Here is a 23,761-nt window from a genome sequence, read left to right as displayed (position 1 = left end):
TGAGACATTAAGTATTTATTTATTTTTGACCAGCTGTCCACGACCCCCCCAGCACAGGTCCATGACCCACCAGTTGAGAATCTCTGCTTTATTGGTTATATTTAAAACCAATTTCTTCACTCTACTTGTTACCTGTGCTTTGACTTGTAGCCATTCACTTTTTAAAAACACACTGTAATAACTAAATAATTATATTTAAATGAAAAATAAGTCAACAAAGAATTGACTTTAAATTTGACAAATTTCAAATAATTTATTATTTCTAAAGAAAAATAAAATAAATCCCCTGGGCCAGATTTCAGTTGTTTTCTGAAAAATAGAGACTGAAGTGGCCCATGGGTCAGCTGTTGGAGACACTTGTCATAATCACATAAAAACAACAGCTGCCATGTTTATCTACTGTATATCAATGGCAATAATGTAAATAGATTCCAGACAACTTTGGTTACACATTACAGTAATGCAGTAATTTAGTTTTTTAATAAAAGGTAAACTTTTTAAAACTGCTCACAGGCTAGTTCAGAGTATCAAAGTCACTTAAGAACGAGCTACGCTGCTTGTCACCGAACTGCTTGACAATGCTTTTTTATGCAGTGCAGCACAACAATAATTCACATTTATAATAAAATTAAAAGTTCCTTTGCAAAAAAGAAGGTACAAATCAAGTAAGAAGTGGCAGCTGCACAATGTGTCCGTCATGTCTGCGTTGTTTAATGGCAGTTGGTGCAGAGCACGACACGTGGTAGGAGTATCTTCTAAAACAGAGGCAAAGTGGTGGCTGTCCTTTTTAGATTCCTTTCCTCTCTTGTTGCTCTGTCCTGACGGAGCGAGGTTCTGGAAGTTGGGATGTTGGTGGGAGGCTGTTGTCGATTCCAGTCAGGCTTTTGCGGCACACGGGGCAGGTATCGTGCTGGAACAGGAGGGAAATATGACACCAATCAAACCCAGGTAAAAAAAAAAAAAAAAAAAAAAAAATTCAAAGAAGTAAAATAAATCCTCCCCATGATCATATTTTGTCTGAAAAATATTAATTATTTCCCTGCCTACTGTCCCATGTCTCATTATTTCACAGTCCAGTTTTAACCCAATTTGGCATTCAATGTTCAACATTTCTGACCAATGGGTAAGCTCCGCCCACGTGGAACATGTGTAAATAGCTTCAAAAAATGTTTTCACTTTCATCAAAGACAAAAAACAATTCAAATGCAATTTTTGGGGGGGTTAAAACATTTTTTGCATTCAAACACTTTTTTCTTTGATTAAAAAAAAAATATATATATATATATTTTTTTTTTTTTTTAATTGAATTTCTTTTCTTCGATTGAAATGTTTTATTTTGTGATTGAATAATAAAGACACAAATATACTACCCATAATATGGCCCAAATACAAAAAAGGATACTGCAATAAAAAAACCTTTTCAACGTCTTTTATAGGAGGGGTGGCGGGGCCAACAGTGACGATCAGTGACGTTACTTATCTAATCTCAACCAATAGCAAAATTAAATTGCAATAACCGCCTTTCAACCCATAGAGGGCACTCACTCTGACATTTTACAACTAAAAACACTAAATTTAAATACTTAAAATGTGGAGAATGGGAGGAGGATCAATAAACTACATGACTTCATACCTAATCATGTATTCAGTAGAAAAAAGTGGCTTTAGGGTGTACATATGCTCTAAACCCAGCAGCACACTGACACTTTGAACCCTTACCAGCTCCAGCCAGGGCACTACACAGTCACTGTGGAAGTAATGGAGGCAGGGCAGCTTCCTGACAGATTCCCCCGATAAGTATTCCTCTCTGCACACTGTGCACTCCAGTTTGCACTCTGAAATAAATGTATAGAAAAACAAGTTTAATCAGTCAAATTGAGACGCAAAAATCCTTCCAAGGTGTGATGCAGCCCGTCTGCTTTAAATTGTTCCACCTCTAAAGTCACGCAAAAAGCAGTTTTGTGACTCATGAATGCATCTTATAACATTGTTTTTTAACCTTCCATGTCCGAGCCACGTCACTGAAGGAAAACGATTGTATGACAAAAGTGGTAAGCCTTTAAATTGAAGAAGTGAAAGAATCAGTGCCAACGTGACAACAATGAGCAAGAAAGAAAGGAATGCGTGCACGTCTCATGAGCTAATGCAGATAGTTCCTTACTAAGCAGTTTAAATCCATACAGTCACTCAGGGATTAACACCGTCGCTTTGTTCCAGTTCACCACACCATTACAGTTGCTGATTGTTAGAAAGCCATAGTTCTGCACACAACAACATGTAGTGGCCTGATCACATGATCTAGTATGCATACAGTGTGCCTCCCGAGGCTCCCACCTGTCTGTTCTTCAGAAATGAAAACGGTCGGGAGGGATGAGATCATCTCCTTTTCCGCCGGGGGTGGACCTGCGCTCTCCAACTGCTCCAATAACTACACAAAAACGCAGGCGGAAAGTTGGCATCAAGTCAGACGTGATGTGAATGCACACTCATGTACACAATTTACAATGATTTTCATACCAAATCAGACAGATAGAAAAGGTCAACAATGTCAGGGTAAGGTAATGTCAGTGATGTCACAGTTTGTGCTATGATTTAACGGACCTCTGTTATGACAGCGTCAAAGCCTCCCTGGCCCCACGCATAGTCACCAGGGTTTGAGTATAACTGGAGCATACTGGATCTAAGAAATCAGAAGAAGAAGAAGAAGACTGTGTTAAAGAGAGAGGTCGTGCCAAAACTTGAAAGATCAAGAACAAATGATGTAAATGGATATTTAAAAAACAAGACTTACAGAGTAGCAGCAGGAGCAGCACCCGGGTTCCCGTTGTTAGCAAACAAGCCAGCTAAGAACTGCTGTACAATCCTATGGATCACAAAGACACATTTAAAAAACTGTTAGGACATAAAGGCACCAACACAGATACGTTATTCATGTAAGATGATGGAACTACATACTGTATATACTGTACTTCTGAAAGATCTTTGACCTTTTTTCTGAGGTGATACCTTCTATTTATGGCTAGAAGTTTACACTGCGATGAACAAATGAAATCCAAACAATTAGCTAAGCTTCAATAGAGTAAACACAAAGTCTACCACCTTTAAATTCAGGTGAGGAAACCCTGGATGTAGAAGACGTATCACATATCCAATGGATCCTGGACGGTCCCAGTCCTGCAGGTTGTTTTTTCTAAGTCTCCCATTTTTTTCAACACACCTGAATTTGATGACTATCTTTATAATATCAGTTGTTCCCACTACCATCAGACTGTTAACTCTAATGTTTAACATAATAACTGTAACCACACTGACACCCACCCAGTTCTCACTTGTCATTTGCACATTTGTGGTTTTTCTTTTCTTTTTTTATGTCCTACATTTTGCACTACTATCCTATGCTAGTATTTATTTTTGTTCTTATACTGTGTTGCTGCAAATGTGATTTCCACATCTGGGGATCAATAAAGATGGATTCTATTCTCTATTCTATAATAAACCACTTATGAAGACACATCTATAATAATAATAATATTAATCATAATCATAATCATACTCATAATAATAAAAATAATAGATTTTATTTGTAGCACATTTTAAATTAAAAAAAAAAAATCTCAAAGTGCTACAAGGTTAAGCAGATTAAAAACCATAACAAATGAGCATTAATAAAAACAGGAAGGTGGGTGTGAGCCAGTAGAGTTTAGCTGAAAGATCTTCGATTTATTGATCAATAATCTTTGATTTATTGATCTGAGGGCTACGCTATGTCTTTATCTGATCAAAAATCCTTTATCTCCAGCAGTTTTAATTAATTACTTATTTAGCTGATTAATGCCAGATATTAACCAGCACTGAAGAATGGATTATTACATATTATTATATTATAAACATTATTACTTCCTAGGTTGAAAAAGATCAAAGGGCACAGATCGAGTGTGAAGTGGCCCAAAGCTGCAGATCGGAGAGAGTGGGAAACAGTTATGGGATGCAAGCTCAGGCTTGATCACCCTGTAGCTGGCCACCTTTGATGATGGTGCCTTTGATTCAAAGGAACACTACCGATGATGCATCCCAAAAATTACATCCGTCCCATATCTGAGACACAACTCCCATGCCACTCTGGAAGAGTAAACCTCATGTGACCATCACCATCTTGTGGCAGAAAGGATAGTTTAACCTCACGTCCCGTGTTTGATGATTCTTATAAATGAAACAAATAAAAACAATAAAGTGATCAGTGATGTGTCCGTGTACCATGTTCACACACCCTTCCACCACAGGCCGTTGTTCAGGCCTGGGCGATGTGTCTTCTTCAGCGACAGGCGGCGACCCCGGTTCTTCAGACTCGTCACCCCTCTGTGTCACCAAAGAAGAATGGCTCTGACCCGTTGATACCTGCACGCTGCCCTCCGGGTCGGACTCCATGGTGGGCGGGTGTGAAAGCAGAGCGGAGCGCTCCATAAACAGCAGCTGCCATAACTTAGGAGACACCCACGAAAAATGGTCACAATTTTTCAAGAAAGATGCAAGAAAGATGATAAAGTTTCATGTCTGAGAATGCTTATGGGGACTTACATCTGCAAACGGAGCTGAGCTTTCACTAGTGGGAGCTGCAGGGTTTTCTTGCAGGAGACTGGAGAGAAAGTAAAGTTGGTCAGTGATGCTTTGATGTTTGTTTGTTAAAAAAAAAACATCCCAAATTGTAAACATCTAAAGCCTCTAATACACGGGTGTCAATGTCAAACTCATCTTAGTTCAGAGGCCAAATGTTGGACTGGTTTGATCTCAAGTGGGCCATAAACTTTTGGCAGAGAAAAAAGTGATTTCAACCTTAGTGTACCCTAGTTTCCACTTCCATGTATAAATTATATGCAAAGTATTTAAGGTACTGACAATATCCAAGCAATAAATGACAGATATCAGTCGCCGCAAGATCTTCGCTTTAATTTTCCTTGATTATTTTACCAATTTTTTTGGAATTTTTGGGAAATTTTGTGAAATAATTTGAGGAAAATTGAAAGATTTTGGAAAAATTGAGAGTTTAAAAAAATGACTGCCATCATGTGATAAGCATGGGAAAACTGTGAGCCCTGTGAATATTGTAGTTTCATTGAATGCGTGTATTTGGAGGGACTGACATGTCTACAACTAAATTAATTGGAAATGTACACAATGATTATTGTTTTTTCCATCATTTTTCTCCAAAGTGGATGCTCTAGAGGTGCTGGATTTAGCCCCCGGGCCTTGAGTTTGACACGTGCTCTAGAGTCTAATGTGTTTGTTGATGATTTTACTGATGATTTTAAATGTTCTGATTGATTTTAAGCTGTTGAATATTTTCTGTTGCACTTTTTGATCATGTAAAGTACAGTTAGTTGCCTTGTGTATGAAATGCGCTATACAAATAATTTTCCCTTGCCTTGCCTAATAGATAATAAAGTACACATTGTGATTGTATGGCATTAGTTTAGGAAATTTGGGATTGAATGGTTTACAACAGTCATTGACTGCATCTTTAGCACTTTTAACAGAAAGCAGTGGCTAACAACAAAGCTAATCATCAATTCATTCCTTGTGGCATTTATGATCTTCGGAAAACAATGTGTCGAATGTCTCGTCACTATCCTGCAACTGTTAGACCAGCAGAATGGTGGAAAGCATTCAGAACATATAGTGAGTGATTTCTAACAGAGCCACTGACTTTTACAATAGAATTGTTATTTTTTTTTAAAATAAAGAAAAATACATACAGTATATGCCATCTGAACGCTTGGTTTCATTGTATCATGAGTGAAAGAATGCTTCAGATTATTGGAATGGAAACAGTTTAGGTTATTTTGGACAGTGGACTTCCATCAGTCCTGTTATCCATTATTTAGTTTAGCTTTAGCATCTATTTCTTCTTTTAAAGTTAAAGAGTTGATTACTGAGGAGTGTGACGCCCATCTGCTCCAGTGCCCTACATTTTTGCTAATTTCGGCTGTTAGTTCACTTTCTTTGGGTTATTATGGATAATTCTATTTTATTAGTAAAGAATCATTGATTGGAAATGACCAAATGCTTCCTGGCATTTTCCTAATGTTATGGCCTCCCAAGAATTCTAGTCTTTAGGGCAGGGATGGGCAACTCTATCACAGCGGGAATTTGAAACATGTGATTGTATTTGATCTGAGGGCCACATGATTAATATTCATGTCATTCATATAGAGCTGGGCAAAAAATGTATTTAAAGCTTGAAATTGTTGAATGACAGAGCCTCATTTACTCTTTATTTTGGGATTGTTTTATGCATTTGTCATCTTTTTTGTTGTCTTTGTCAGTGGTTTTGATGTTTTATCAGTTTTTTGTCATTTTGTGTTTTTGGTGTCATTATGTGTGTTTTTGTAATTTTTTTTGAGTTCTTCTTAAATTTGTGCATTTTCCTGTCATTTTGTGTAATTTTGTTAACAGTTTGTGTGTCTTTGGAGCTATTGTGTAATGTGTTGTTGTGTGTTTTTGTCGTCATTTTGTTTGTTTAAGTGATTGCTGTGCCTGTCTTTGTCATCACGATTTTTTGTGTGTTTTTGTGTACTTTGTGTATCATGTGAGGCTTCATATTCCTTCCAACTTTTTGAATTACAATTTTTGAGGATTTGCTTTGGGGCCCACAAAAAATTGCCAGTTGCCTTTGTGTGCTTTAGGGCGTTTGTGAGTTGGAGACCTGTTTCTGCACCTCAGCACTACAGATTTAAGCCTACTGTGAAAGATGATTGCCACGGTTATTTATCATTTAGCCAAAGTTGGCGAATTGGGACTACGAGTATTTAATCAAGCACAAGTCCAAGAATGAACCAGAATCTTTAACCGCTGTATTTAAACTTTAATAAACTCCTTTCCTCTGTGCCACAAAAAAAGGAAATGATCAAAGGTAGTGAACCATACCTGGAGTCTTCTGTCACCTCCTCAATGAAGTCAGAGCCACATACAGGGCAAACCAGATCCTGGAGGAGACAAAAAAACACAATAAATTCACTTCTTGTGCTTATTTATACTAAACCACGGGAACAAAATTAAAAAAATTCAGACATATTATAATATATTACCTGCTGCCCTGTATATATATATATATATAGTTATCCTATTTATCCTTTATTCTCTTCATATCCTTTATTTATCCCTCATCCTGTATATTTATCATTATTATTATTATTGTTGCTGGGTTGTTTCTTTGTTTTTTGTTTTGCTGGCTTGTTTCTTTGTTCTTTGTTTTCTTTGTTCCTTGTATGTCCTAAAAAACTGTACTTGGCCATTAAAACATTTCTGATTCTGATATCTTATAGGTTTTATGTTTAATATACCAGACCCACTTTACAGCGTCTCTGTTGTGCAATAACAACAGTTGAACTATTTCCATGTATGCAGTGTCATGGTGAGATGTAGTGACCCAGCAACTAAAGGTGATGTAATCCCTCCGAGTACTAATGATGTATTTGGTCACTTTACAGTCGTGTAACTTGTCAAACACGTGCATCTGGAGAAACAAAATCCTTAGAAACATGCAGGTCGTCTTTCAAAGCAGCTGATTTGTCTGAGCACGTTTCTTCAGCATAAGTGGTGAGCAACATAGGTTACCATGGCAACTTACTCGTGCACAAAAAGTAATTTACCCTTGTGAAAGAAAATGCAGGGACAACCTAGAAACGAATATTACTTTGCTTAGATGACAGTAGCTTTTTGGTACAAACCTAAGGGCTTGTTACTACGCATTTCACCCACCTTCATTTTTTGTTTTTTTAGCCAAAAATTATTTTAAAATCCACACTGACGGAGGCCAGAAATATGCTTTGTTTTATCAAAATATATCAATCACAGAAATATTTCTTTTAATACAGTTATTTCTTATTTTCTGAAAAGAACTGGAAAAGTGCATCTATTTTAAAAAACAAAGTTGTAATTATTACTGAAGATAAAATAATTCTCACTTACTTTAAATGTTTAGAAAGCAGATAATTATTCAATCAATAGTCTTACACCGTTACATCATATACACTGCTAAAGAATAGATTGTTACAGAACTGTAAGGTTGATTATCAGAGGTACGCAGATGACACACAACTATATCTATCAGAAAACTTAGAAAAAGTAAACTGCTGGATGAGTGAAAACTTCCTTCAACTAAACCATGACAAGATGGAGGTGATTGTCTTTGGTAACAAGGAAAAGAGGACAGTTGTCAGCATGTATCTTGAGTCTCGATCTTTAAAAGCTAAAGACCAAGTCAAAAACCTTGGTGTTCTGATTGACTCAGATCTTACATTCAGCAGTCAGATCAAATCTATCACAAAAACAGCTTCTGCCACCTAAAGAACATCTCCAGAGTGAAAGGTTTAATGACTCAGAAAGATCAGGAGAAACTAGTCCATGCTTTTATCTCCAGCAGACTGGACTATTGTAATGGTCTTCTGACAGGAATCCCCCAAAAGAGCATCAAACATCTACAGCTGGTTCAGAACGCTGCAGCTCAGGTCTTAACCAGAACAAAGAGGTCAGAGCACATTACTCCAGTTTTAAAGTCTTTACACTGGCTCCCAGTCAGCCTCAGAATAGACTTTAAAGTTCTGCTGCTGGTGTATAAATCTGTGAATGGGTTTGGTCCAGAATACATCAGTGACATGTTAGTCAGGTATGAACCCAGCAGGTCTCTCAGATCTATGGACACAGGTCAGATAGTGGAGCCCAGAGCTCACAGTAAACATGGTGATGCTGCTTTTAGTTGTTATGCTGCAAAGAAGTGGAACAAACTGCCAGCAGAGCTGAAGACAGCATCTAATGTGAACATTTTAAAATCAAAGTTAAAGGAACTATTTTTCTCTCTACTGCGTATGATTGAGAGAGAGATTTTTGGTCATGTTGTTGATGTCATGTGTTTGTTGATGATTTTAATTGATTTTACTGATGATTTTAAATGTTCCTATTAAACAATTGAATGTTTTGTCATGTAAAGCACATTGAGTTGCCTTGTGTATGAAATGCGCTATACAAATAAATTTGCCTTGCCTTGTCTTGTTGACTCCGAACCCTACTTTTCATTACTTTAATAAACTGCGAACAACTAAACTATAAGATTATTTTTAAAGCCGTTTCAATCATTTAATAACATTCTAAATACTACTCTTATGCTGTATAATTTAGTCAACTAAAATATTTAATGTCATTGAGTTGACTAAAACTAGATCGTAAATGAAACAGTCCTGATGACTAAAACTCACAATTAACACTATTCGTGAGGGGTCAAGACACACACAGTAAAAAAAAATTTGATCAAAACAAAAAATGTGTGTCCGAATAAAATGTGTTTTGAAGAAAACCAATTTTATTAGTTAATTAATTTTTTTAATTCATGTTTTTTTTTTTTTTTTTTTTAAATTGCAATACAGAAACAAATATAAATCAGTCATTCCAGTTCACAGACTTGCAACAGAAGCAACAAGAGTTACGATACTACAAAAAAATATTCAGAGCAACAGTAAAAATATCAATAAAGGAGAATAAACTGTATGTGCATGGCAGACCTTGGTGATATTTTGTGTAGAAATAATTATAATTAAAATGTGTGACAGCTTAACTGTTGAATACTTTAATTCATGCATCTTGTATTGGTAAATACTACTTAAAGAGACTTAAAATAATAAACAAACCTCAATCAGGAACAATTTGAATAAATACGTTGTGTTTTGAAATTTACATTTATCAAAACGTCCCTAATAAAATATAAATATTAACAGTACATACTTTATTTTCAATGAATTCAAAATAAGTGACAATATTCTTCCCTTCAATGTTGATTTCATGTGATGTTTTGCTCAGAATATAGTTCTCAAGCTTAATTAATCAACTAAAAAAATATTATTATTATTATTATTATTATTATTTAATTAACTAATTAATAAATTATTACGAAGATAGACGCACTGATGACGTTTGCAGCGTCCAGCACCTCCCACAGGGTGAAGAACCAATAATAACGCATTAAAGTAGGCGTGTCACTCCCAGCAGGCGGTGGGAGCGCGCGCACGTGTGTGTGTGTGTGTGTGTGTGTAGCTGTCCTCGCGCACCTATTAGCATAGCTATAATAACACATGGCCATCAGTAGCAGCAGCGGTGTTTCTAAAAATGGCAGCCTGAGCCTTCACTACCTCATGTCCAACTGAGCACCAGTGCCCAACACTGGTTTACAACCACTAACAAAGAGCTTTTAGACCAGTTAGTCCGAGCTGACACTCACCGGTAGTTTAGGGTCAGTTCTGCAGTTACAGCAGTGACAGAAGAACCGCTGCAGTGGGGCCTCCGCCATCTTCTGTTTAGACTTTAACTGTCCATGAAAGTCTGAGGGTCTGTCAGAGAAGCCTGCAGGAGAGCACACACACACACACACACACACACACTGTCTGTCTGTGTGTGTGTGTGGAGGCTAAATAAAACTTCCTGCAGGAAGGAGACTCAGCCCAACTAACTAAAGTGATTTCCATTGACATTAAAGCATTACAAAGTCCAGTTTAACTACATCTCTAAGGTGCTCCTCTTCATTTGTATGGAGGTAGATTTGTGTCTTATTTATTTAATGATAAAATAAAAAAATTTCAATATAAAAAAACCGGTGGCTATCTGTGCGGTTTGCATTTTAATATACCTACATTCTATCCATAAGCAGCACCCCTATTTGGCCAGTTTAGGTCACGTGATAGGTCAGTCATTGGCCAGTTTAGGTCGCGTGACTAAGACTAAATCTTACCCCAACCGTAACCCTAAAAATTGTTGCGATATTAAGTTGTAACCTAACCTTGAGACGCTACGTACTTGTACTTCGGTAACTGTACCTATAGCACCAGGCGTTCTCCGTACGGCAATCGTACAAATAGACACTTTCATAGAAAAATAATTTCAATCAAAAAAAGTTGGCAGTGGCTATCCGTACAGTTGCTGTATCAATATACCGACATTCTAGCCGTACACAGCGCCCCTATTTGGCCAGTTTAGGTCACGTGATAGGTCAGTCATTGGCCAGTTTAGGTCATGTGACTAAGACTAAACCTAACCCTAAGGCTGCGTTCACACCGAATGCGTCACGAAATGTTCGTACGTCCAGATTACATACAAAGTCAATGGACAGATACGTCCCAGATGCGAAATCTTTCACCTAAAAATTGTTGCGATATTGGGTTATAACCTAACCCTAAGACGCTACGTACTTGTACTTCGGTAACTGTACCTATAGCACCAGGCGTTCTCCGTACGGCAATCGTACAAACAGACACTTTCATAAAAAAAATATTTTAATCTAAAAAAGTTGGTAGTGGCTATCCGCACAGTTGCTGTATCAATATACCGACATTCAATCCGTACGCAGAGCCCCTATTTGGCCAGCTTAGGTCACGTGACTAAGACTAAACCTAACCCTAAGGCTGCGTTCACACCGAATGCGTCACGAAATGTTCGTACGTCCAGATTACATACAAAGTCAATGGACAGATACGTCCCAGATGCGAAATCTTTCACCTAAAAATTGTTGCGATATTGGGTTATAACCTAACCCTAAGACGCTACGTACTTGTACTTCGGTAACTGTACCTATAGCACCAGGCGTTCTCCGTACGGCAATCGTACAAATAGACACTTTCATAAAAAAATTATTTCAATCTAAAAAAGTTGGTAGTGGCTATCCGTACAGTTGCTGTATCAATATACCGGCATTCAATCCGTACGCAGCGCCCCTATTTGGCCAGTTTAGGTCACATGACTTAAGACTAAACCTAACCCTAATGCTGCGTTCACACCGAATGCGTCACGAAATGTTCGTACGTCCAGATTACATACAAAGTCAATGGACAGATACGTCCCAGATGCAAAATCTTTCACCTAAAAATTGTTGCGATATTGGGTTATAACCTAACCCTAACCCTGAGACGCTACGTACTTGTACTTCGGTAACTGTACCTATAGCACCAGGCGTTCTCCGTACGGCAATCGTACAAATAGACACTTTCATAAAAAAATTATTTCAATATAAAAAAGTTGGTAGTGGCTATCTGCACAGTTGCTGTATCAATATACCGACATTCAATCCGTACGCAGCGCCCCTATTTGGCCAGTTTAGGTCACGTGATAGGTCAGTCATTGGCCAGTTTAGGTCATGTGACTAAGACTAAACCTAACCCTAATGCTGCGTTCACACCGAACGCGTCACGAAATGTTCGTACGTCCAGATTACATACAAAGTCAATGGACAGACACGTCCCAGATGCAAAAATCTTTCACCTAAAAATTGTTGCGATATTGGGTTATAACCTAACCCTAACCCTGAGACGCTACGTACTTGTACATCAATAACCGGGGGTTGTCCGTACGGCAACTGTACTAATAGACACTTTCAAACAAGTTTACTTCAATCAAAAATAGATATTTTTAATCAAAGAAAAAAAGTGTTGAAACGGAAATTTTGGGGCTGATTTTTTTTTTTTTTTAGCATTCAAACCTTTTTTTTTTTAGACAGAAATTTTTTTTGTTGAATAGAAATGCTTTATTTTTTGATTAAATAATAAAGACACAAATGTACTAACCACAACCTGGCCCAAATACAAAAAGATTACTTCAATCAAAGACAAAAAAAGTGTTCAAATGCAATTATTTGGGTCTCAGTTTTTTTTTTTTGATTGAAAATATTTATTTTTGATTGAAGTAATCTTATATATATATATATATATATTATTGAATAAAGGCATTTGTGGGTGGCCGACACACAGTCGAATACAGACTTTTGCCTGAGCCAAATAGAAAAATAATTATGCTTTTTTTTATTTTAAAGAGGATTCGTTAATTTTATTCATTTATGAATGCTCGTGTTGATTTTGTCAATTAGCGGTAAACATTTTCATCATAGTTTTTGTTGACTATATGCTTAAGTGACTAATTTAACTATTTTTTTAAAAGCATGTTAACAAAACTACTGTATATCAACATGTATTTATTGTTTTGGCGAAAAGTGAAACTAGAGTTACGTCAAAAAATGCATAAACTCTTATTCTGTATAATCTTTACGTCATTTAGTTACCAAAAACGAAACTAAAATAGTCCCGATGACTAAACTTCGACTAAAACTACAGTGTATTTTAGTCAAAAGACTATGACTAAAGCTAAATCAAGATGTATTGTTAAAACGTACCCTGTTTACCAGAGAGTTCTGATTAGATTTCATCCCACCTGACAAAATTATAGTTTTGTTTTCATTAGTTAACGAAAATATCAATATTTTATATAGCTTTGTTTAACATGTAGTTTTTTCAATTAGTTGTGGCCACTCAAAAAAAAATTGGTTGACGAAAACTACGATGACAATTATTAGTCAACAAAATGAACATTGTTGCTGGTAAATTTGTAAAATCCAGATGTGCTTCTAGGAAAAAACCTCAAGATTAGTAACATTGAAAAAAAAAAAAAAAAAAAAAACATCATACCGAAAACATGACAATCAACTTTTATTAAAAGCAAAACTGACATGTAATAATCATATTAACCACAACAAGCAACACAAACAAATCATTAACAAACGAGAACAAGACTTTACAGTATGTCACTTTTTTTTGGCAACACGGCCAACAGGCATTCCCATTGGTTAATAATAAGAATAATAATAACAACAATGACAGAACTAGTTGTAACTTGTTCGTTACACTGTTAAGTTAACACTTAAGAAAGGCAAAGCTCTCACTCACAGATCCGACTACAGTCAGTGTTAGTCATGAAACGTAGCATGTACACTAGTTCCATATGGCACACAGCTAGTGCGTCTACATTGAGAAAAAAAAAAAAAAAGCTTTTCAGTTTTCACATACATATTTTATACAGCCTCATTTTATTTTTTATTTTTTATTTTTTTTTGCACCTTCCAGTTTTGAATCAACTCATATGTTTCATTGACTCTTTTTTTGGCAATGTAGCTAACTTGTCCAGTTGTGGAGAACAGATGTGCCTCCATCCTGTCTCATGCAGTGATCCACAGCTTTTACTCGGCCAGGGACGATGAATACATTTGGCTTAACGTTATAATCACTTATGCCTGGTCAATGAGCTCCTGCTCTCTATCAAGCACCAGTGAAGGCGCCGTGGGCGGCGGTGGTGGCGGCCTGGCGCACAGCCTGGTTGGACATGACTCCCGTGGCGAACTCGGCCTGGGCCTTCTGAAAGCTGGCATCTGTCTGCCTGTACAGGGCGTGAATCTGTAGCAGAGGAAGAGCAGAGCAACGTGGAACGTGATACGCGTGGCGACGTTCATCATCATAATCAACACATTGTGAGAGTGAAAACTACACCCACCACCTGATACAGAGCTTTTCACTGGGCTGTTATCTACTAACTGCTTCATAGTAGACGGACCATCTGGACTACACAGGGGGGAGTATTACCACAGAGTAAACACAGGACCACACTTTTCTTTCTCTAAAGTTTCTGATGAAACTCAACCCACTGCACGGCTACACGTGCTTTGGCTTTAATGATAATATTTACAATGGCTTCACTTCCTGGCTGGATTTTGATAAATGACCTTGTTTTATTTTATTTATGGTTCATTTGTTAGTGACAGATACAATAAACAGCTACACAACTTTTTCACTTCTGATATTTTTTGATCATAGGTTGTGTATGTATGTATATGTTCCTATTAATGTGTGTATATATATATATACTGTATACGTATACATATAATATGATGAACTACAGTCAAGTGTGTATATTGTGTTTGTTGTTTTTCCTTATGTATTTGTAATTATTGTCTGTTTTGCTGTATCTGTCATTTGTTGCAATCTCGAAGACCCCTCGAAAATGAGATTATTCATCTCAAGGAGCTTATCCTCTAAATAAATAAATTTGATACGATACTGATATTGCAGCCTTGACTATTGGCCAATACCGATACGATACGATATCAGCACAAATCATACATACTTTTATTACTGATTTTGTAGTGTGGAATGTTAGAAAAGGCTTGATTATTTAAAAAAAAAAAAAAAAAAAAAAACCCAATTATAATAAACCAATGGATTACATATAATTAACCTTTTAGAATAAGAATATTTTTATGATGATTGAGTAAAACAAATAAAAAGATAAAATGGAAGATATTGAAAAAATTTATCCAAAAAACCAATATATTATATCAGAGATATCCGATATCAATATCGGATCGGGACACCCCTAATAAACAGACAGCTGAAAACATTTTAATAGGGAATGCAACGATTCGTTTTAGCAACAATTTGATCTAGGGCTGCACAATTAATCACATTTTAATCGTGATCACAATTTTGGTTGCCACGATTAAAATAATCTGATCGTCTGCAATATTTACATTTAAAATACAGGCTTTGCACTCTGTAACAATGAATTTATTTATTCAGTTAGCCTTTTGGTACAGTTTAAATTCTTGGGTTAATTTTTATTTTTTTAGTATAATTCTTATTTAAAGCTTCATTTTGCACTGTAAACACGTCTGTTTAAAAGTAGCAAAACAAAATTCTTTCCTAACATGATAAATAATGTGATTATAATCATGATTACAATGTTGATCAAAAATAATTGGGATTATCATTTTGGCCATAATTGTGCAGCCCTAATTTGATTCGAATCACGATTCGATATTGGTTAATTTAGAAAGATTCAATCTGAAATGATCCAGTGACTTGAAATTGAGTACATTTTTGTCCAAACTAATAATGTAACCAGTGTGAGTGAAATAAATCCCTGGATACTGTACAGTACAGGTGAGGTTTCATAGATTCCTGTTGTGTCTTGTAAAGGAATCATCTATGAATTAATTATGGACATAAACAAGAAAACGATATTTAACGGCAAATGTATTCACATTATATTTGAATAAAGTGCAACCAACACTTGGATGTTAACCTTTCTGCTGTCATTTTTATTATTCAATACGTTTACCCGACTCTTCTGCTTGTTTTTATACATAAAAATAATGCAATATTGACTTAAAAACCAACATCTGTTCAGGTTAAATGAGCAGCGGTTAAACCAACAATTATAATGAGGCTTCTGCGGAGCTAATGCTAACGAGCTAATATAGTATTACCTTTTCAAACGATTTTGGATCGATTAATGTCATTAGGAAGGCCAGCTTGCCGAGCACAGATCGATGTAGTTGGATCGTAGGAATACAAATCGATTCATCAATTTAATGAATACAGCCTGACATTTTAAAGATGATAAATCAATTATTAAATATGAGTCAATTGGGAAATATATTACCCATGATAACAGAAAACACGGAATTCATGTTCTGAAATAGAAAAAGAATAAGGGGGAAAGGTGTGCCTTCTTTGAATAAGGTACAAAATGTGCATTGTTGCACGTATTATGCCATGGATTAGCCTCACATTGTTCAAAATCTACAGGTAACCAAATATTATTCAGCAGAAAAAACGCTGCGTCATGGTACAATGTAAATAGTTTGGTGAGCTCCACAGCTTTTTGTAAATGCTTATACAAAAGAAAGACTACCATATGTTTTCTATTCAAATGTGTGGTTGTCATGACCTGAATATAGTTACTGTAGTCTCTAAAGCTATGTGGGATTTTTTTTACTTTACTGTATGACTTAAATTTCTTAAAATAGAATTTTTTTTTTCATTCAAATTTACAATTAAACTTTATTTACCAAATCAAATAATTGAGTAATTTTATTGAAAAATAATCTGACTTACAGTTTATAAAAAAATAAAAGAAACGTATAGATATGATCTGAGGTTCAGTTAATTTTTTATTAATCTATTTAATTTATTAATAATGTTATTATTTTTCACTTAATTTAGAATAGAATGTCCCTTAATCAGCAAATAGTGACATTTTTGTAATTTAAATGTAACTAAATTAAACTTTATTTAACTTTACACCTGGACACAACATATAAACACAGTAATTTACCTTCTTTAACATGAAAACTCCCATTGCAACCTGGGCGGTGAAAAGAATCGCGTTTATCATCATAATCACGCCGACGGGAACGCTGGCCTTCAGCGCAGCGAGGCTAACAATCCAACCACTGAGGAGCGCACAGAGAAAAAACATACATCACCACATGCTTATAAACTCTGCACTCAAACAGCAACTCTTTAATGCACGGCTGCACGGTGCTCGACAGTGAGATTGTGTGTGTGGGAGAACCTGAAACCCCATCCAGGGATGCCGATGGTCATGATGACGGAGACAATCACTTGGGCGAAGAAAACGAAGAAGAAGACGAAGAAGTTAAAGGAGCTGTCACTCCTAGAAGAAAAGAGGGAAAAAAAATCACTTGTTTGTGACGTGTTTATGTTTTGTGTGGACAGGGATGCGTTACCTGAAGGCTTTGTAGACAGGTCGATACCAGCAAACGAAAGAGCAGGGGGTGAAGATGAGAGTCCAGAGGATGGCCAGGCCTAACCCAACACCTCCAGTCTTGTCTGACTCCACACAGAACATGGCCAGTGAGGAAACCAGGTTGAAGAGCAGAGTGCAAGAGCAAACTAGACGAGGGAGAGAATGGATGAACAAAAAGCAAGGTGAAACAGATTTAATAGATTAGTTCAGGACTTTGTAGAATCCTGATCCTGGATCCTCACTGTAGATATGAATATGAATATGGACATTTGACCACTTCCAGGTAGGTTTCAAAACTGATGCAAAGTGTAAAGCAAGCCCAGTTACCACATGTGACCTTTAGGTTTTTTTTTTTTTTTTTCAAAGTAAATGCACAAAATTAAAGGAAAATTCAAAAATTAACAACAAAATTATTACAAAAAAACATTAAATTACAAAAAAAACAAAAACAAAATTACACAAGACAACAACAATATGGAAAAATATACAAAACAACAGCAAATTTACACAAAATGATTACAATAAAACATATTAAATTACAGAAAAATACACAAAATTACACTAAGAACACACAAGACAATAACAATATGGAAAAAAACATACGAAAAAAACCCAGCAAATTTACACAAGATGATTATAATAAAACATATAAAACTTGAGCACTCGGAGAGCGCAGACCTCCACCAAGTCCAGCACGAGTACCGGGCGGGACATACGCACATAGTAGTTCCCTACCACTACTACATTACCCATAAGCCACCGCGCTTACCCAGAAGCCACAGCGCTTAAAGGAGCAGGCATTTGATGGTATTTTCCCGTTTTTGGTAAGGCAGAACATCACCAAAATGTAATCACCTGTTTCTTGTCCCATTATCAACATTTCCTGAAATCTGTTCATAACTTTTCAAGTTATCTTGCTAACAGACGGACAGACACAGGGTAAAACATAACCTCCCCATCTGCACTTTGCAGAGGGAATTACAGAAAAATACACAAAAGGACACCAAAAATGCACAAAATTACACCAAAAACACACAAGACGATAACAATACGAAAAAATATCTAAAACAATGGCAAATTCACACAAGATGATTACAATGAAACATTAAATTACAGAAAAATACACAAAAAGACCACCAAAATGCACAAAATTACACCAAAAACACACACGACAATAACAAAAACAAGGAAAAATATATTAAACAGCAAAATCACACAAAAATGACTCAGACGAAAAACAACAAAATGACAACAATGCACAAAAAGACTCAAAACAACAAAAATCCACAAAACCATTGTTTCTTTCCAGTATTAACACTCAGATGGGTCATTATTCTAAATGTTGACATGAATGTGGCTCTCAGATCAGGCAGTTACAGTTTTGTGGTCCCTGCTGTGATAACGTTTCCCCATCTCTGATCTGGTTTCCTTTACGCATTCTTTAATCTCCTGAGAACCAATGTGAAAAGTGTGTTAGCTTGGTGTTTTCTCATTGTTTCAGCTTAAAAAAAGAGTTTGCATCATCCCATCCTCGCACACGATAAGTCATTGGAAAGACCCGGATGTCCATGAATCCCATCAGGAATTACAACCATGCATACGTTCAGACTAGACCTCTCTGAGTGCAACAGCCTACATTAAATTATTCAGTTTCTTGCTTCAAGCTACATTTTTACTTACTTTACTGTTTTGTAATTTGATAAAAAAAATTTTTTTAAAGTGTATAGAGCTTGTTTGCTTTCCACAAACTGAAGCAGCCTCTGTCTGAGGCCCCAGACGTGCCCCAAAGGCTTCAGACTCACATCCACGTGTGAGTCTTTGGTCAAACAGTGAAGCTCACACACCAAACTAAACACACAACGTCACACATGGATGAGCCGTTCCGACTGCCACCGGGGGTCATTCTTCACACACACTACTAACTCCTCACATCAGATCCAGTCTGTATGAGCAGAACTTACACATCCAGAAGTAGTACATGATGGTGACAGTTCGCTGGAAATGCTGCGTGATCTCCAAGTCGATGTCCTGGTAGAAGCAGGGCCCCACGGGGCAGAAGGAGGGCAGCGGGGGCCAATTGTTCTGCCGCGCTGAAGTGAAGAATAAAGAAAAGTGAAATGAGGATTCACCTGCTATTACTTCATCAATGACACTTTTCTGTCCGTTCAGCAGCTCATTCCGATGCAAAAATCATTCATGGGTCATTTCAAGAAAAATTCCACGCACTCGCATAAAGAAAATTAGTTTTATATCTAAAGAAAGTAAATGCACAAAATTAAAGGATCGACCAAATTGTTTCAACAAAAAGAATGGACAAAGGGGAGCCCGCTTGTCCTGACGAAGCTTTTGCTGCCGGATACACGATGGACCCTTGGGATAAGTGGAGGATCGTGTGCCTGTCTATCCTTTCCATTGAGGACGTGGAAGATGTCTTCATAATTGGAATTATGATAACAGGCATGCTGCTGATTGGAGCTGGCAGTTTTCTGATCTATCGCAAAGTTTGGATGGCAGCTGTTTTGGGAAGGCTGCCAGTCATTACTGAGGTATTGTGCAGGGCTCTGAACACTCAGACTCACGCTATAAACAAATTCAAAAGTAAGCAGGATGCAAGATTTGAATGTCTACGCGGGACAACAAACTAACTTGGAGAAGTTGACAACTTGGGTTGAAAGTTAAAGGGCCACCATATTGGATATAATGCACTGAGACCTAAACTTCAGGGCTGACAGAAATTGTCCTTAGCCTGGCCAAAAACTATTGTTATCTACATTGACTCCCCCGAGACAGCCAGCTGTTCAAGGCTGGTTTAGCTCTCTATTCTCCAGGATGTTTGTGCAGAATAACGCTCTGTCCCCCTCCTCCTCTTCCCTTCACCACCACCACCACCACCAGCGAACTTTGTTTTTGAACTATCCAAGGTCGTTTCACATCATCAGACGGCGGACTGAACTGTACAGAGATGAAGCAAACACGATCATGACTCAACGCCTTCTTTGTCCCCCCCTCCCTCCCACGTAGTGACAGCAGGAGCGGCGAGCAATGCGCCTACGGCTGCACATGCACGCCCCAGCGGTTGGCTGCAATCCTTTCCTCCGCCCCCAATCCTAACCATGATGGCGCCGCAGATGGCTGCCTCGGTGTGCATGCTCTTCGCACCAACTACCAAGTTGTACTTGGCGATTAAAAACCTTTTCTGATCGTGATTGTAAAAGGAGGAGTTTCAATGGGACAGGAGGTGTTAAAGCAAAGTCTGGCTCTTCTTTTTGGTTCTTACAGACTCCAGAGCCGAGGCTGTGGGACTCCAGTTCACGTTCCCTCCTCTCCAGCTCCTTGGCTTTCCTCTCCAGCTCCTCCTGCTTCCTCTGGAGCTCTGCAGTAGCAGCATTCACCACAGGCTAATAATGCACAGACAGACCAGGGAGGACAGGAATCAGAGTGGCACATCAGCTAGTAAAGTATAAGCTGTTCATGGGTCATAAATAATGCAGATGATTACGTAAAAAGTGCTGCGTCAGGACAGACTTGGAATGGAAATGCTTGGAGGTGGATCTTTTTCCATTGTACTAAAGTGTTTACACGTTCATTTAAAAAAAAAAAAGTGGCATGAAAACAGTGCAGGACATGCAGTGTGTGAATTATCCAGTTAAAATCTGATGAGTCATTGTACCTGGGAGTTGTAGGAGCCATAGTTGCGAGGTTCTGTGGGGGTGGTCCTGCTGGGTGGAGTCTGTGATGCCACAGGCGGAGCAGTGGGAGTGGTGGCTTCATATGGAGGCGGGGGCTGTACGTTGGAATAAAACCAAATTACACTCCGTTAGGTTAGAGTTGCAAAAGGACGGGACGTTTCTGGTAAATTTCTATGGGAATTTTAGCTCGGGAATTTTGGGAATGGTAAAAAATATAAACATTTCATGGGAAATATTTATTAGAAATAACCAGAAATTACGAGTAACTTTTAAGTAACTAATACTGATATTTTAGATGATGCAAAAATAAATTTTCCCAACTATATTTAATATCCAAGTTAAGGGCCAACCTTCAATTTTGAAAATTTCCAGTTAATTTCCATAGAAAGTTTCCAACTTTGAAAATTCCCAGAATTTTGCAACCCAAGTTGAAATATTATGTTTTAATTATTGTATTATTTTAAATGCATGCTAATAATTATGTTTTTAATATGATACAGTTATTTAAAAATTATTCCAAATTTCCAGTTAATTCCAATAAATAATTCCCATGAAAACTTTTTTGCCACTTTGCAACGCTACATGAGATACTTTAACATTATAGTTAAACTCTAATAAACACATTTTATCCAACATGCAGATTGGATATTAAATTCTCAACTGGTGGGTCAGGGCCCAAAAGTGGGTCACGGACAACTAGTCAAAAATCAATAAATACTTAATGTATCTCGTGTTGGACTTGTCTTTTATTTTGAAAGAAACTTTTCTTTTGACAGGCATGCTGTGAAATGCAGGTTGCACAGGAAAATGTATAGATTTATGTTTTTAAAAATATTATATATGTATTTTAACAGCTGTTTTTGAAAAACTACATTTGGTTGGTAGAATTCTAAACTAAAAAAAAACCAAAAAAACATTTTAATGACCGTGGGAAAATATGGGTCCCAGGAAGAGACCAGTTGAGAACTCCTGGTCTAACTATCGAGAAAATATTTGATTTAACTGGATAGAAAACAGAAGAAAGAGAGAAAAACAGACCTGGGAAAACACACACAAAATGAAATCCAGAAAGTAAAACAGGAAGACAAAAATAATTCACAAGTAGTCACAAGATCCATTACTAATTCTTCTTGGTCCTCAACAGTGCTGCGATTATTCTGTTCATTTTATGATTATTTCATGAAATTTTGGTCCTGGAACAACTGTTGTATGTATTTATTTTACTTTGTTTTCCTTTCAGCACTGAAAACTGAACAAATCTCACAGAAAATACACACCCACTCATACAGGAGGTTGTGCGTTAGTAGGGCTGGGTGATTTTGCCTAAAAAAAAATCTCCAATTTTTTAAAGAAAATTTTGAGTTTCAATTAATTATTATTTTTTAATGCACTTAACTGCAGACATCAGATATATTGTCAAAAGTGCAACTTTATTGCTGTGATTGTTCTCAAGAGTTAAAATACATAGAACAATCCCAAAATAAAAAAACTGTGCTGGGAATAATATATATATATATATATATATATATATATATATATATATATATATATATATATATATATATTATTATTATTATTATTTGTTTTTATGTTTTAAACTTGAATTTGCACAAAAAAAAAAAAAAAATCGTTTTATCTACAAATTTGATTAATCGATAAAATCGATTTTTTTTTTTTTTTTTTTTTTTTTTTTTTTTTTTTGCCCAGACCTGTGTGTTAGTTGTGTGTCTCACCGCTGTCGTGTTATCAAAAGGGTTGTACAGGTCCAGGGTGGCATATCCTGTGGTACTGCTGTGTTGGGTCACTGCAGGGTCCTGGCACACACACGCACACACACGCACACGCACACGCACACACACACGCACACGCACACGCACACGCACACGCACACACACACACACACACACAGAGAGAGTTTGGAGCAACAAGTGATGGGAAATACATGATGGACACGTGTGACACTGACTGCACAAACACCACCGTCATGGCTTTGATTGTTGACACAAAAATAATATTATCTTTAATCTAGATTCTCAGGGTCATCATCATCATCATCATAATCATCATCATCATCACAATCATCATCACCATCATCACCCACCTGGAAAGGGTTGGGGTCGTCCATTGGCGCTGGAAAGCTCGTGTATTTAGACATGAAATCACAGGTCGACCAAGCTAGATCTGAGTGAGGATGTAAACAATGTGAACTCTTCTGCTTTTCTCTTCACACCGACGGTTGTATCATTTAATAAAAGAAGACACACCGAGAACCGAGTACTGCAGGTTTCCTTGAACAAACCTCCCCCCGGTGTTCACTACCACACCGCCCGGTAGCTTTGATGCTGAATCCCGGTGTTTTTCTCCTTTGATGTCTCGTCTCTGTTAAATAAAAAACGAGCCGTTATTTCCTGGTGCAGGAAAACACCCGTTTCACAGGAAGCAGGTCAGCTGACTTGGTCATGTGACTGCTGTTGCGGTTTAATCAGAGCACGGTGCTATGGATCCACTGGTCTGCATGGCAACTGATGACCGCCTTCCTCTTGGTTTCCAATGGGAACGAAGACACATTTTGACACTTATCACCAAAGCCGCTTCATTTAAAACTAATAATAGTAGAGACGGGACGATACGATACGATAATGGGCTCGCCATAACAATTGGCTACG

General features: G+C 37.1%; 2 protein-coding genes across 2 annotated transcripts; both read right to left on the bottom strand.

The window, feature by feature from the left end:
- Positions 1–10,434, bottom strand: rnf115b (ring finger protein 115b). The gene is made up of 9 exons (XM_028461477.1): positions 10,265–10,434; positions 6,922–6,980; positions 4,576–4,633; positions 4,268–4,479; positions 2,792–2,863; positions 2,602–2,680; positions 2,335–2,428; positions 1,720–1,835; positions 1–910 (listed from the first exon to the last, which is right to left on the bottom strand). Exons 1-9 carry the CDS (start codon positions 10,331–10,333, stop codon positions 788–790), a joined length of 882 nt encoding a protein of 293 aa, XP_028317278.1. The 5' UTR covers positions 10,334–10,434; the 3' UTR covers positions 1–787.
- Positions 10,435–13,824: 3,390 nt separating this feature from the next.
- scamp3 (secretory carrier membrane protein 3) lies at positions 13,825–23,548 on the bottom strand. Its single transcript, XM_028461826.1, has 10 exons — positions 23,360–23,548; positions 23,197–23,276; positions 22,829–22,909; positions 21,077–21,190; positions 20,684–20,804; positions 19,368–19,496; positions 17,387–17,552; positions 17,212–17,313; positions 16,972–17,089; positions 13,825–14,252 (listed from the first exon to the last, which is right to left on the bottom strand). The coding sequence occupies exons 2-10, from the start codon at positions 23,248–23,250 to the stop codon at positions 14,118–14,120; spliced, it is 1,020 nt and encodes a 339-aa protein (XP_028317627.1). The 5' UTR covers positions 23,251–23,276; positions 23,360–23,548; the 3' UTR covers positions 13,825–14,117.
- Between the last annotated feature and the right edge of the window lie 213 nt (positions 23,549–23,761).

Source organism: Gouania willdenowi, chromosome 11 (genome assembly GCF_900634775.1).
Source record: "Gouania willdenowi chromosome 11, fGouWil2.1, whole genome shotgun sequence".
NCBI lineage: Eukaryota > Metazoa > Chordata > Actinopteri > Blenniiformes > Gobiesocidae > Gouania > Gouania willdenowi.
The sequence above is the reverse complement of the archived record's forward strand: the minus strand, read 5'-3'. Positions and strand labels throughout refer to the sequence as shown.

Bases quoted from the DNA above. Each gene is read 5' to 3' on its own strand.
- rnf115b (XM_028461477.1), bottom strand. From the start codon at position 10,333: ATGGCGGAGGCCCCACTGCAGCGGTTCTTCTGTCACTGCTGTAACTGC. The intron at 4,480-4,575 runs GTAAGTCCCCAT...GTGTCTCCTAAG, and splicing joins GCTCAGCTCCGTTTGCAGAT to TTATGGCAGCTGCTGTTTAT. The intron at 2,429-2,601 runs GTCCGTTAAATC...GTTTTTGTGTAG, and splicing joins TTGACGCTGTCATAACAGAG to TTATTGGAGCAGTTGGAGAG.
- scamp3 (XM_028461826.1), bottom strand. From the start codon at position 23,250: ATGTCTAAATACACGAGCTTTCCAGCGCCAATGGACGACCCCAACCCT. The intron at 22,910-23,196 runs GTGGGTGATGAT...TGTGTGTGCCAG, and splicing joins ACGACCCCAACCCTTTCCAG to GACCCTGCAGTGACCCAACA. The intron at 17,553-19,367 runs GTAAGTTCTGCT...TCCCTCGTCTAG, and splicing joins CATGTACTACTTCTGGATGT to TTTGCTCTTGCACTCTGCTC.